Genomic DNA, 15310 nt, shown 5'->3' on the forward strand with positions numbered 1-15310 from the left:
GAATCATCCAGCTCTTGCTCCATCCCTCTACGGCGATATTCAGTACAAGTCAAAGACATAAAGACAGGCAGCATTTCTTTGATAACATTTTTTGGTCCCTGTGTGCAAATAAAATACACATGTAGATACATACGCATGTATATGAAATGACTAAACTTACAGCCAAGGCACCTTGATACAGTTTTTTAAAATGACAAAAAAAAATAAAAAATAAAAAAACCATCCTCATCATGTCGATTGGTATACCAAAAATAGAAATGATCAGGCTTTCATGTGGTTTTGTTCTCTCTTGCGTGCAGCAGAAAAAAAAAGTCACTGAACTGAGGAGATCCACATTCGAGACACAGTCAGTCTCCCCCCCCACCCCCACCCCTCCCCGTTTCTTCTCCTTTAGGACACCAGCTGTTTGGCTTGCAGCTCCATCTCCGCAGCCCGTTTGAGGGCCACGTCCACCAGGAGCTGGAAGCCGCTGAAGTCCTGTGTGAGGTCCGGAGGGGTCGGGGGAGGGGTATTGAACAGGCCGCTGCGGGGGCTGAGGTTGCCCTCCATGCTGGTGCTGCTGAGAATGGTGGTGGTGGCAGAGAGCGGCCCCTCATCCCGGCACCGGAACATCGCTTGAGCCTGCACGGACTGCAACAGCTCGGCCGCCCTGTCGCAGTTCATTCCTGGCACTGAAGGGTGGGAGGCTGTCGGGCTGGCCTGCATGGCTGTGGTGACAGTGGTGTGACAGATGACAGAGGGCCGGTTTGGAATGAGGCCAGGAGAGGGAGACGAGGAGACCGGAGAAGACATGGAGTGGGACACAGGCTTCCTCAGGACGCTGGGAATGCTGGGATCGAAGCTGGAAGGGTGGAGGGCGCGTTTGTCACAGGCCTCCTCTGCGCCTGCGACAGGACTGTTGTGTTTCGGGGACTGGGAGCTGTCAGAGAAGCTGTCGCCGGCCTTGCTCCCTTTCCTGGAGATGGTGAACTGGTTGGGGTCTTTTCCGTCTTTTCTCAGCATCTCTGGGAGGAGTCGTCGCCGGGCATTGATAAACCAGTTACACACCTGAAAGAGACAAGCACATGAGTCACTTTAATGAGAAAGCTGCATTGTTTGGCTATTATTTTATGCCTTAAAAAAAAACTTTTCACAAATTAAGAACTGATGGAAGTGGGTAAAATGCAATTACTACAAGCCGCATGTTCTGGGACTGCAGAAGTGCAGAGTTTATAAATACAAAGTTTTAAATTTAGACTTCATAGAGTGGAAACTTTTTAAAGGTTCTTTTTTTAAGGATTAACAGTTAATACAAGACCAGAAGTAAATGGTGGTGCATTCGATTTGTCTCATAAGAACTGGGAATGTTGCATCATTCTGGGAATGACGCAACCCTCCAGTCAAACTCTAGTTCCAAGCAGGAAAGTCACTGGGTTTTGCTTACTGTTGTGGCACCAACTTGAATTGGCATTAAAAGTGCTGATAATGTATTTCTCCAAATTTCACATGTTCAACACTGCAGGAACATATTGTGTGCCACTTGTCAACTCTTATTCCCTGTAACTTTCACTATGGTTTCACTAGGGTTTCTATTGAATCCCGTGTTTCACTTGTAACCATAGTTTCACTAGGGAGACTGCAAACTTCAGGAGGACTTCTTGTTGCATTTCTCACTGGAGACACCAAAACTACACTTAGCACAAACAGCATTCACCATCATTCCACTGGCACCATTTAATTCGCATGAGTCCAAATGAGTTGCGCTGAAAGAGATAGCTAATGGCTAGTCCAAGAGTGGCCAAGATCAAAGTAGGCTGTTGCCATCATAAAAACAACTCTTATCTCAAAAACAAAGTGGCTAAAGCAAATGCTATGTTACGAACCTTTAACCCTTATTTCATCATTAGGCAGTTAAATTCACAAATTGCCTATGATTATTCAGACAACACTTAAAAGATTCTTGTCTGAATCTTGTGCATCACCAATGAGCTTCTTCAGTGAAACACGTCCTGAGAAGGAACATGTAAAAGATATGCAGCCACTTCTTTATGAGAGATAAAGTGTATAATTGAGAAAATAGGCATTTATGTGAATTACATTTTATTTTTATTTTTTAGTATTATTTTACACTGCAGTTTCTATCAGGAAGCTCACTGGTGACACACCACCTCAAAAGTGAGGCTTGTCTGTAAATAGCCAACCAAAACAAAATTAACTGAATTAAAATTTTGTAAAATAGTATTCACTTAAACCTGTATGCGACTGTAGTTTTTATATTTTTAAAGATAGTTGAACTTCGCTTTCGATGATGAACCCTGTTCTTGAACGTCAGTGTAGCGAGCCAACTTATCTGGATTAATGCTGAATAAAAATGCTAAGCGAGTAGCACATTAACTACCCATGACTCAACTTGAAAAATCCTCAACTCTCCCTTTAAATTATGTAGTTTAACAATAAGAGCTAATCTCCTTTGTCAAACTATTAACAACCGTTGTCCCACCCCTCTTTCTGTTCACCCCTTTAGGCTAGTTGTAACTGGCTCGGGGAGGCCTGTAACTCTTAACTATGTAAATGACTATGCATTGTTCCCAGACAGCTGGGATGGAACGAGGCTGGAGGGAGGGAAATTCCTGTCCAATGTCTCTTAGCCAAACCCGCAGCACTCACAGGGAGTGAGTTTACTCACGTTGCCTCATACACTTTTTGTGTTGCAACGTCAAGCTGGTTTGGATGACCTTCAATTCACTGTTGACGTGTTGCGTTTGCCATCTTGACAGGATATGAGTCAGTAAAGCTCACGCTTGTTTCCTCTCAAGTTTTACAGTGGTGGGTGTTTTTGTTTTACTTTAATGGCTTACTGGCAGCGAGTCTTTGGTAATTTTATGTGACTTCACTTCATACCTGCAACGTGGAGAGCTGAGTCTGCTTAGAGAGAAGGGCCTTCTCCTGCTCTGATGGGTAAGCGTTGTAACGGTGCTCATACAGCCAGTCCCTAAGAATCTGGACCGACTCTTTGGGCAGGTTGCCTCTCCGTTTCCTCTTCCCGTTGCTCCCGGAGCTCGAGGACAGATCCAGGGGGGCGTCAACGCTATCCTCGTCATCTGTCTCGCTCCCCGACAGCATTGTCAGACCTGAAACAAGAAAAGGAGAGCACATTAGGACGGGATGGGGGGGGAGAAGAGACTATCCTGTTTTCATCAAGTCCCGCAGAGGCTGTCTGGAAGGCAGCTGATGTGTCAGAAGCGAGCTGTCAAGTTCAGCCATGTGATTCATATAAGGAGCGAGAGAAGGAGGATGTGAGAAGGAAAAAAAAGAGGAGGGGGAGAGATTGAAGGAGGGGGGGGGACGTCACAAAGGCTTGCCTGATGTTGTGTCAGTTAAAAAGCCCTGCCTTCACAAACAGACCAAACAGAAGGGAAAGGAACATTTACAAGGGATTCTGTAAGGAGCGGTGCCTTTAAAAAAAAGATTAGAAGGTTCTGCTTTCAATGTTAGTCATTATCAAACAAGGTTTTGGGGGATTTTGAATCAGCATGAGAGTGACATATCAACAAAGTCGCTCTCATAACTAAATAACATACTTAACCCCTTTTTTCCAGGAATTTCTCTGCTGTCAGCCGCAAAATTTATTTATTATGTCATCTTAGGTAAACCGCATGGTGGGTCTAGTTGTCTTGCAGTGTCAGTGGTGGTTCTGCTGGGGGAAAACAAGCGATTCCTCATGCTGACTCGTCAAAGGCTGGTATGTGATCCTCACAAGAAAGCAAACTTTAGCAGTATTAATGCTACAAAAACTAATAATTGAGGCAATACATTTGTTTTTTTGTTAAAACTGAAAATATTTCTAATTACTGCACCCAGTGAGTGTCATCGGTAACATGCATTTTTGCTCCCTTAATCTGTGCAGCGACTAATTTATTTTTATACATGAAATTAAACCAGAAATAACACCCAGTAAATCTGCGGTAGTTTGTAAATGACAATTTGATGTTCATTTTGATATTTGTTGCCCTACATTAGAGCGACGGGTGACACCTCTTAGGTTTTTACACCATGACTGTCAGCCTGACTGACAAATTCAAGAATTTCAGGCCATATCCATGCGAGAATGCTTTTCTATCCATTTGTGCTTTCTAAAAGATTCTTTGTAAACAAAGCCATATTTGTTGTCCAGGCATATGAAACAAAAGTGATCCAAATGTCACACTAACTATGTCTGTAGGTGGCGACAAATAGCAGTCATTGAAGTACACCAAAAACAAAGGAGGAGGCATTACATCTGACAATTTTGGGGTTTGAAGTTTAAGTTTGTATTTGTGAATTAGTTGCGTACAGAATATCTACTTGGAACAATACAACACCCTTAGGACTACGAACCCTGATGGCCTCTGTAAAACTGCAAATTCTTGCTGGTCTGGTTAGAAATATTTCCAAACAGCTAAATGAGTTTTTTTGGGCGGTTTTTTTTGTAAATGAGAGAAGTAAACATTTCAGCCAGCAGACCAGCAGTACGCAGCAACAGGTCAGAAGGGGGCAGTGCTGTGTTACTCTATGCCCTATAAAGCTGGAGAAAACTCCAGTCGCTTTGGGACTTTCCCTGGCATCTTATGCAAATTACTTTAAACTCTTAAGAACGGTACATGGAATTTAAAACTTCAAATTTAACCTCAACATATTGATAAGAGTATATAATCCCTGCCCTGACTGGCAGCAAACTGAAAATTACATTTAAGCAGAAGTATTCATTTGGAAAATTCCTCTCCTGAAAGAAATAACTTTTGAAGCAGCTCGCCAGTATTTGTGATATTTAGACCAATATTTACACCAGAACAGCTTAGAGAGCCATGTAAGAAAATTCAAAGGATAGATGAGGCTTAAGAGGTCTGCATAAGAACAAAGTAGTGGGAAAAGAGCAAGAAAGTTCCCAACAGGATGAGGTAATTACGTAGGCTGGAGAAGAGGGGAAAGGGGGAGGGGAGACCTGTTGCAAATCAGCGTCTCCAGACTAAACAAAAGAACCCAAGGGCTGCGTGCGTCTTTGTACCCAACTGAAAAGTTTCCACTCGCCAAGAGATACTTTATGGTGAACTCAACACCTTCCTAAAACTTGCAACTCATCAGAATGATCAGAAAAGTGTTCAGACTCATTCAAGTCGCTGGTTTAGGAAGTTTAACACAACTTGTAAGATGGTTTCTATTGTGTGCCTGCGTGAAGGAGCTGCACCACGAGGTCCACGAACAAGGCAACAGCCAACTTCCCAACAATGAGGTCAATAAGAACATTAGCCTACTTTCTGATTTCAGACGCTTTAAAACCGCGCATAATGTGTTTGTCTCTTTAAGACCGAAAAGATACAAGGTATCGATTTTTTTTTTTTTTTTTTATTTATTCGAAAGCACGTTGTGAAAACGTCACAAACTCGCGAACACAACAATAGTGCCACCAACTTTGGCTTTTATCATCAATGTATTACTTCGTCACTTATTTAATGAAAAATGCCTAAATACAAAGGTACAAAAAACAAAAGCACGGTGTCTTCCTCTTAAGTTTTAACGTTTTTGCGCTTTCAATTTAGGTCGAGACTTCCTTATGAAAACACGTAAACACAGGATAGCGCAAAAGTAGCATAAACACACGTGTAACTAATCTTAAACGGTGAGTGAAAAACAAGCATATCGACTTTTGACACCGCGCCAGCACATGGTGGAAGAAAAGCCCCCTGTCATGTCTGAGAAGGAAACAATGGACTGCATGGTTTGCATATGAGGAGAATCATTCTGTTTACCGTTTTCCCAGTTACGGGAAAACGTATATTCTTCTACAACAATCTCATCCAAAACATCCCACCTACCTTTTTTCGTCTTCATCTCCGTTTGTAAAATGCCCAGTAATTCCTCTGTTTTTCGTCCGTTCAGTGTGTATCCCAGGGGAAAAAAATCCTTATTCATCAAGTTTCTTTTTAAAAAAAAAAAAAAAATTTTATACTGGTCTCTCTTCTCTTGGTCCCTGTTGTGAATCGTGGTATAAAAAAAAAGAAAGTAGAGGTGGTGGTGGGGGTTTACCTGAGACCACTCCGTCCCTTCGGCTCTCAAAGCCGTTTTTCCTCGTTGACTCTGTGTGTGTGTGTGTTTGATCCTGAAACTGGGTGACAGCTATCTTTGACAGCTGCGTGACTCAACGCAGAGATCCTCCCACCATGTTGAGCTGCATGGGGAAGAAAATCTCTGACATCAGCACGGCTTGTTCCACTGACATGAATACATACGGTTTCGTAAGGCTTTAACTACTGCAGAATTCCCCCTAAATGCATAATAACTTACACACACACACACATTTGAAAACAATATGCTGGGAAAGCATGTTATTTCTTCATCGAGGGGGATCGGAATGAAAACAAAACAGGCTGTCGGAGGGAGCACTGCGGACCTCGTGGCAGTAACTGAGTGAAACAAACACGGTTTGCCTTTAGGCAAAACCTCTTAAAAAAAAGGATGAAAAAAATCTAGAACATGTGTGGTGGGGTTATCTTCCGACTTACTACCAAAGGCTGTGATTTTTTTTAAAGAGGGTGATCCTATTATGTGCATTAGGGTTCAAACCGTTCAATTATTTAGTGTTGGACAATATAAGTACCCTAAATCACTCCTACTACTCCTCCTTTCGCTCTCATTTTGCCTTGTTGCAACGGGAAATGAATGAATGTTAGTTAAATTTGTTAATACTGTTACCATTCCTAGTATAACCCTCCAGACGTGTGTGTAGTAGTGACATATTGACCCCGCCTTGCAGCAGCTGGAGGGTTACAGTGCGCCAGTTCACGTTATTGAAACCAACAACAAGGACGGCGATGGGGAGGGAAACGATCGATGCCTTCATTTGTATGCGGACCACAACCTTGCGACAGCTGCTGTGGCATCGGCTGTTTGCATGAATTTGTTCCAAACAACCACTTGGGTTCCATCTTTGAGGTGAGAATGTCTCCCTCTAGTGGTTCGTTTTGCCACAGATTCTATGTTTGAACATGAGGGAAACCTGAGGTCCTCGAGCGCCCTCTGGCAGCTGAGATGCTTCCGTGCAACCCCACATGCATAAATACTTTTAACTATAAAGTAAAAGAAAATCTTCTTAAATATCTCTTTGCAGCCCACATATCAACTGAAGATATCTGTTTACACTTTTACTAGAGGCTAAAAGAATGCCCAACACCTTTTCAGATTTTGTCATTTCAAAAACTGAGGCGGATTTTTATTCAGTCCTCTTTAATTTGATGTCCCCTAACTAAAATGAATTTGAACGTATTGCCTTTAGAAGTCACCCAATTAATAAATAGTGTCTACATTTGCGTTGTTTAATATCTGTGTGAATGCAGCTTATTAGTGAACAAATGATATCATTAAGACGAAAGAATACAGGAGATTGATAAGGAAAACAAAAAACTGTGGTCAGGGTTAGGTTAAAGATAATATACGATCAAACGGTTCACTGCTCAATACATCATCTGAATGTGCAAAAATTATGCTACTACTGTACCTACGAAGACATGGTCGTCCACCTCAGCAGAATCTTTGGACAAGGAGAGCGTTAATCAGACAAACAGTCACAAACAGTAGGTGGGCCCATCATAATCCAGGAGCAGCTGTAGAGATCCAGAGCTTAGGGTGTGTGTGTGTGTGGGGGGGGATCTTTGGGCAGGACAAATATGGGCCCTAGCTCAACTTTATGGAAGGCTGCCAAGAAGAATGTTATTGTTGAAAGAAAGTCCCCATGCCATGTAGAGGACACAGCAAACACATGGATGAAGGTGTTATGATTTGATCTAAACAAACCTGAAATTTGTGGTAAACATAGACTTACACTACTTGGTTCCTCCTATACACCATATCTAAAGTGAAACATGCTGGTGGTGGGAGCATCTGAGAGTAAGGTTTTCTTCGGCAGGGCCTGTTTAGAGCTAAGAGGAAGGAGAAGGAAAATCCACACTTGATCGTCAAGAAAATCTTTCTCAATACGTGGTTGCACCTGCATTGTCAGAACATGAATATTCTACAGACTAAATGATTACCTCCATTTATTACTAAGCATAATATTTCCTGAACGTGCATCAGGAAATGCATGTTCAGGAAATATCAGAACATGATGATCTATATCATGTTCTGATGATATCAATTCATCAGAACATGTAACAGCTTGAATTGTAACCACATGACCGCTATGAGGTAAAGGCTATATAAAGCAGTCACATTCTGGGAATCTCCACAAGGTCTAGCAGTCCAGGCGTTAAATATAGGCATATGAACAAGTTTGTCATATCAAAGGCTTATAGCCTTTTGTCATTCAAGAATAAATACAATTGAAAAATGTAATAATAATATTAGTAATTAATACAGTAATATAAATATTGTATTCAATAATTTGTAGTTTGTTTGCAGCTATTGTGGTTGTATGTATTTATTGTATCCCCAATTATTATGTCCAAATCTCATAAGATTCTTTCTATCTTTTTCTTCCTTCCTTTCTTTTTTAATTGTTACTTTTCCTTCTTTACTTTTCTTTACTTTTCCTTTCTACGCTTCTCATTGGCTGTTGGAGAGTCATACTGTAAATAAAAAAGTGTCCTCCTATGACTTGCGCTGATGTCAGGAAGATGGGTCAAGTCACCTAGTGACAAAACAAAGCGGATGGCAAATGCGTCCTTTCAAAATAAAACTTTATTTTTACACATAAACGTTTGGGCCACTTGTTTACGACAAAAATGTTGTCACCTTCCTGGGCATGTACTTGCTAAGTAGCTAAAATACAAACTCTTAATTAGTCACGTTATAAATAGCTATTTTGACTTCGATGTTTAGACAGATTGCAGTCAAGTCAAATGTGTGTTTTTTTTTAATGAAAACTTAAATTTATCAATACATTTGAGAAAAGTCTTTACATTTATCAATTACATTTTATTATTAAAATGTAAACACAAATAATCTGAAAGACTATTTACTGAATTAAATAATGAGGGAAGGGGGAAAAATCATACAAACCTGTTTCTGTGTTCTAATCTGCTTTAGGAACCCTTTGCTTGCACACCTCAAATGCTCCCCAAAGTGTTGTTTCACATTAGTAAATGAAACAAGATGTTTTCAGAATAGGATTTAATTTATTAAGGGCAATAAAAAAAAAACCAGAATGACCTTATATTAAATGTTATTATCCTCCAAACCTGATGACTTGTTTCACAAACCCTAAGCATCAGCAGCTGCCAGAGAGCATTTGTGAAAACTGTTGGTGGGCTTTTCATAACACTTTGGAGTAACTCTTCTTTGGATATTTGTTTTATTTTTGGAACATTGTAGGGTTTCAAAGTATGAGTGTCGTATTCGTATTTGTTCAGGCTTTGAAGAGGCCAATCCGAAATGAACTTAATGGCGTGATAGCGATTCTTTATAACTCATGGCTTAAAAACCACCAACTGACAGCTGGACTTCTTTATTAGTTTCTAATAATTGTGGCAATTTGTCCAGGCCCTGAAGCAACAAGGCAGTTTTCTGTGTTTATCTGCTGTCATGTTTGACTGTAGTTATCTTGTTCTATGTCACAATTCATGATTGGTGTTTTTATATTATAAAATATTTTTTGGGACAATTATACACAAGAAACTGGCTTGAAAAAAACATCGAAACTTTTTTAAAATGTAATTTTATCTTGAAAATCTCGAAGGGAAGTGTATGTGATTGAATCCTGCCTGACTGTTTAACCAGCAGGGTCCAGTTGCAGTTTCAACTCTAAAATTAGGGAGGCACCCTGTCTGCAAGTGACGCAAAGAGCCCGAACAGGAGCGTGTCGTCGTCTCTGCGTGTTGCTGATAAGGGGACTGGGGGCCATGGAGACGTTCCCAACAGCTCCCCGCTGTTGTTACCGATGACACGGGTCTTCATATATTTTTAGCCGCTGTTGTCATGTTTTCGTAACGGCACGGCCGCTTCGCCCGCTATAAAGGACTGCGTTTCAAACATGCAGCTGTACAACAGCGTTCTCACACACTACCCGAGGGCGTCCAGGTCCAGGAAAGTTACTGTCAATCTGTCTCCGGCGTCCGAACACCCCAACGCGGCCACGCAAAGTTCCTCTGAGGTCGACGGACAACTTCGACTGCGCACAACTTCAGCGACTAACGGGAGTGAGACAAACATGCCAGCATTTTCCTGCTACGAAGCCTCACCGGTGAAGCCAGTTCACTTCACATCGACGGCTGAGATAATAATCCGTAGACCTGATGGAGTGGAAAGGTCTGTACCGGTTCACATCGTCAAGAAGTCCAAGAACAAGTCGCAAAGAGGTGAAAATCAGCCCTGCAATGACTGTGATTCAGATATAATGGTGGAGATGATTAATCATCTGGGCAACGGAACTGATGAGATGTTTCCTGGGAATCATGTTTTTAGGAGCAGCAGTATCAATGGGACGATGAGGAATTCATACGAGGATGACACTTCTTCAGAAACATCTTCTAGAAGGAATGGATTTAACTCGGTGGATATTGAAGAACATTCTCCCATGGGGTCATCACGTAAAGAGGAGAAGTCCTTTGAGCTCAGTGTCCTCCAGGAGTCTCCACCACAGAGATGCCAAGAAACGGGGGACATCAACGATAAGGTCACCAGGTATCTGGCTGAGGTGGAGAGGCAGAACAAGTACCTCCAGGAGAGACACAAGTACAGGTACCACATCATTCCAGATGGCAACTGCCTGTACAGAGCTGTGTGCAAGGCCACATACGGAGACCAAGCAAGGCATGGGGAGCTGCGGGAGCAGACCGTGCACCACATCGCCGACCACCTGGACGAGTTCATACCCATCATTGAGGGGGACGTTGGAGAGTTCTTGATCAACGCGGCGCAGGACGGTGCCTGGGCTGGGTATCCAGAGCTCCTAGCCATGAGTCAAATGCTGAATGTCAACATCCACCTTACGACTGGTGGCAGCCTGGAGAGTTCCACTGTTTCCACCATGGTGCACTATCTTGGGGAGGAGGACGCCTCCAAACCGGCAATCTGGCTTAGCTGGCTCAGCAATGGTCACTACGATGTCGTATTGGACAAGCGTCTCCCCAACCCAGAGTATGAGGACTGGTGTCGACAATCACAGATGCAGAGGAAGCGGGACGAGGAGCTGGCAAAATCTATGGCAGCCTCGCTGTCTAAGATGTACCTAGAACAAAATGGTTATGTTTGAAATAAAGTTTGTATGACAGAGGACATATTTTCTTACAGAATGACAGAGGGAGATTCTTCTGATGACTTTCTTCCAGCTTTAAATTATTTTTTATAATATTTCTATGTGTGAAACAAAGTGCAGTGCACAGACTTGAGTTTTTCTACATACCAAAACGTCCAGATTGGAGTTTGAAAGGATGTATGCTTGTTCTTTGGATGATTTTAGTTATGTTGACGTCAGTGATGCTTTGAGTTTGAGTATTTTTGCAGTGTACAACATTTATTTGCCTTTTTCTTGGCCGACCATTTATACTTTTGACATCATTTGTGCAACAGTTGACACATTTTAAACAGGGCTCCAATGCAGTCTGGAATTTGTACAAAAAGCACTTAGAAAACTATTGAATTTCTGACTTTTCCTTTTCTATTTTCTGAGGATAAACATCTAAAAATGCCAAAAAGAAAATTGAAGTGTTTTTATGTCTGAACGACTTGCTTTGTCTTTGCTTCATCACAACTACATTTTAATGTTACCCATTACTATGTTTGGTTTTTTTACTCACTGACTGAATGTATCTCAAACCCCCACAAAGAACCATTTCACTACTTTTTAGGTTTCAGGCAACTGCAAAGTGGATGATTTTGACCAACCCTAATAAACTTGAAAAAAAAGTTCTAGATCTAATATAAAGAACCCACATTTTATGTGAGATCCTCCAATCTTTATTTGAGAAATCAATTATAGATTTTAAGATGGAGCTGATCTCAGTTAGTCCAGACACACAAAAAAGTAGTGAAACCTTGCATTCCAAAAAAATAAAGCCAGTTTAATTTTCATGACTTGCAAAACCTACAACTGACAACTATTTAACCCATTTCAACATCAGTGTTTTATATTCAAATGTCCAAAATGTTTAAGACTGCTGAAAAAACTGTCCATTTGAACTGGGAAATGTATGGAATTTTGTTTTGAAATGTGTAAAAACCCAGTTTGAAATGCAGTGAATTTTAGATTGCATTTTCTTACATATGTATGTATTTTTTTTTATCTTTGTATTTTTAAAGAATCTGTTTTCTCTCTTGCACAAAAGTTCCAACTAGGTATAAGTTGGTTATTGGATTCTCACCACATTTTATCCGCAGTAGCACAAAAAAGCATAACATATTCTAATTGGTTTTCTTTAGATCAGTAAAACTTTCCTACTGCTGCTGAAGTAATATATTACTACAGATATAACTGCTTTGTCATTTTTTCTTATCTTAATGCATTGGCATATACAAAGATATAAATTGTGCCAACTCAGTTTTGCGGTAGTTTTAAAGTAAACGTAGTACCTTAGTAAGAGTGACGGGTGGATTCTCTTTTTCTTTTTTTTTAAAATCATGTTTCTTTCTCTCTTTTTTTCTAAGCAAGTAAAAGGTGTATTTTCTTTTTTTTCAGACAGCTGACTAGCAGCAGCATGTGGGGGAGGGGTAGCGGTAGAGAGTCTATGTTCCACACAACTGGAGAAATTCCAGTCACTCTGGCACTTTATCTGACTTGTCATTAAAACAACCTTAAACTGTAGGCACATAATATAGTATATTTTAGAATTTGTGAAACCAGAATTGCTTCACACCGTTATTCAGTCCATGCCTAGTCCCACCACAATTAAGTTTTGGTGTCTTGATGATCTTGAGTTATTTCTATAAATTTCATGGATTTGTTTTTTATTTTTTGGATTGTTTCTGAATAAAATGTAAAAATGAGATTACATTTTCCTGCTTTTTTTTAAATCTACAAATGAACATTTCTTAATTTTTTTTCTAATGTACTGTTGCTAGTATTATCTGAAAGGCTTTGCAGTACAAAGATTGTACTTAACTCCATTTGAACGATGTCAGTTACGATGATCCTACAGCAAATTATTCGGGTCCAACTGCAGAACTTGGTGTAAAAACAAAATTAAAATCATGAGTTTGCTTCCACATCAGCAAACTCGTGCTAGTGCTAGTTCGTGTTGGTCTGTCACATAAAATCGGATTAAAATACAGTTTGTGGCTGTAACGTGACAACGTTTAGAGATGTGAATATTTTGTGCATCACACAGTACATGACAAATCTATGGATTTATAAACAGAAATAGATGGAGATACCAACCTTTGTCACTTTAGAAAAGGATTTTCACTAGTAATCTGTATCTATGAATCTTATGACCAAGTAAGGATTTTAAAAGCAAAGTCTGCAGGAGAACAACTTTCAAAAACAAAAACTACCTTAGTCTTACTGCAACACATTCCAATCTATTTTTATAAGGTTCCTGGAAGTGTTTCCGAAATACCTCCATCATGGTTTGTTACAGTAAATTATTTGGAGTACACCAAATGACCCTTGATTTTTTTTTTGTTGCATCCAAGAAAAACTGCCACAATGCCAGGAAAAAGAAAAGAAAAAAAAAAAAAAACAGTTTGACTTTGCTTCCTCTAGATGGCACTCTACACTCTAATATTTCCAAAATTACTTTAATGTTGTGCAGTATTTCTTTTTCTCTTTTTGTTCAAACGTAGGGATACTCGGGGCTTCTTTATTAACTCAGCGGACAAAGCACAGGTCATAGTAAAATGTATATTTTTAAAGTGTGCATTTAGGCACGTCATATTACGATTTTCATTTTAGTTTAAAAATGTAACTTATTTCTGAAACAACCTAAAAATAACATAAAATGGCCATGTTTTGTGATGTGTGCTTCAACTGCTGCTTAAGTTAACTATATTTTGCTACGCTATATTCTTTTACCCGAAACCTTTACAATAGTGACGTAACGATGCAATCACAGGCACATAGACGAAAGTTTTAATCTCCTCTTTAATGCGGGAAGAGGAATGGGCTCCTCTGGCGCCTGGGTTTTCTCCTACGGATCATAAACAAGCAGGCAGGCTGAGCAGAGCAGAGCAGAGAAGAGAAGAGGAAGACAGGTAAGATCGGACTCCTTCTCTGCAGTGGGCTACTGTGCTGGCTCTGAATCAGCGCACAGAGAGAAAGAAAGTCACCGACGGACACTGACGCTCTTCTGTCGCGCGTGGTGCGCCTGTGAAGGATTCCCACGCGCCAGAACTCACGGTCCACCTCGACACTGGGGAAGTTTACGGAGCGGATTCCGAGGAACCAACAGCCAACATGTCGGGACACCGGGTGCAGTTCGCGGACCTTCCTCCTAGTGAGCACAAAGGAAGCCCCAAATTTGCCAGTAAGAAATTTTATTTTATATTTTTTTTTGATAAAGTGCGTTTTATTCCATTACCAGTATTAAATGAAACCTTTGAAACACCTAATTAGCTCTAAAACAGCTGTACTGTACTTTAACATTGCTAGTTAACTGTATAGCACATTTTTGTCTAAAAAGCCCAAACTTTCTTATGCATTATTAGGCATGTTAAAAATGCTGCATTTTTAAATGGTCGTTTTGTTCTTAAACATAACATTTTTTTAGCCAACATTACTTTCACTAATATGTTACTCATGCTACTAGAAATTGTGATAGTCATACACTGCAATAACAAAATGAGGGATTTATGATAAATTACTGGCAACCAGTGGCTGTTTTTTTAAATCAGTTTTAGTGCCCTTCTTTCCTCATCTATCTCATTTTGGAAAATACATTGTGTCCTTATCAGAACCATTAGGGATAAATAGTTTCGTTTAGTCAGATATTTGACATCTGCAAGTTTATTTAAAACATGGCAGTGGCTTATGTGATAGTCTGATCTGAATGAATTATATCCATTTGCTTACAAAACCCCCCACTGTTATTGCTATGTATACACGTATACCTTGATGTGGGTGACTGTGGCTCAGTGGGTAGAGTAGTTCTCTTATAATCGGAAGCTTGTAGGTTTGATTCCAGCCTCCACATGTCATTGTTCCCCGGGGCAAGACACTTAACCCCAAGTAATCTACATTTCAGCGTATAAATATGTGTGTATTTCTGAGTGTGAATGGCTGAATGTGACTCTTGTGTAAATTTGAACTTGGTTTAATTTTTATATACAGCTTTGAAACAATATACACCAACAAAGTTAAATAAATAATTGCCCTTTCTACAAAATAAACATTGAACATTTAAAATGTATATATATCTACAATGTTGGT

General features: G+C 40.2%; 3 protein-coding genes across 23 annotated transcripts in view; 2 read left to right on the plus strand and 1 right to left on the minus strand.

Annotated features, from left to right (window-relative positions):
• Window positions 1–360: 360 nt before the first annotated feature.
• tgif1 (TGFB-induced factor homeobox 1) lies at window positions 361–6195 on the minus strand. Its single transcript, XM_008396756.2, has 3 exons — window positions 5832–6195; window positions 2881–3110; window positions 361–1047 (listed from the first exon to the last, which is right to left on the minus strand). Exons 1-3 carry the CDS (start codon window positions 5926–5928, stop codon window positions 391–393), a joined length of 984 nt encoding a protein of 327 aa, XP_008394978.1. The 5' UTR covers window positions 5929–6195; the 3' UTR covers window positions 361–390.
• A 3538-nt stretch (window positions 6196–9733) lies between these two features.
• Window positions 9734–12932, plus strand: otud1 (OTU deubiquitinase 1). The gene has a single exon (XM_008396757.2). It carries the CDS (start codon window positions 9980–9982, stop codon window positions 11198–11200), a length of 1221 nt encoding a protein of 406 aa, XP_008394979.1. The 5' UTR covers window positions 9734–9979; the 3' UTR covers window positions 11201–12932.
• Window positions 12933–14052: 1120 nt separating this feature from the next.
• Window positions 14053–15310, plus strand: part of kiaa1217 (KIAA1217 ortholog) — a 128526-nt gene continuing 127268 nt past the window's right edge. For 5 of the 21 annotated variants that reach the window (XM_008396760.2, XM_008396763.2, XM_008396761.2 and 2 more), the window contains exon 1: window positions 14059–14408. In XM_008396760.2, the coding sequence (XP_008394982.1) occupies window positions 14339–14408 (70 nt within the window). In that variant the 5' untranslated portion in view covers window positions 14059–14338. Of the gene's footprint in view, window positions 14409–15310 lie in introns of all 21 variants that reach the window. The other 16 variants (XM_008396784.2, XM_008396785.2, XM_008396787.2 and 13 more) reach the window with 10 other exon arrangements.

This window comes from Poecilia reticulata, linkage group LG20 (assembly GCF_000633615.1).
Source record: "Poecilia reticulata strain Guanapo linkage group LG20, Guppy_female_1.0+MT, whole genome shotgun sequence".
Classification (NCBI taxonomy): Eukaryota; Metazoa; Chordata; class Actinopteri; order Cyprinodontiformes; family Poeciliidae; genus Poecilia; species Poecilia reticulata.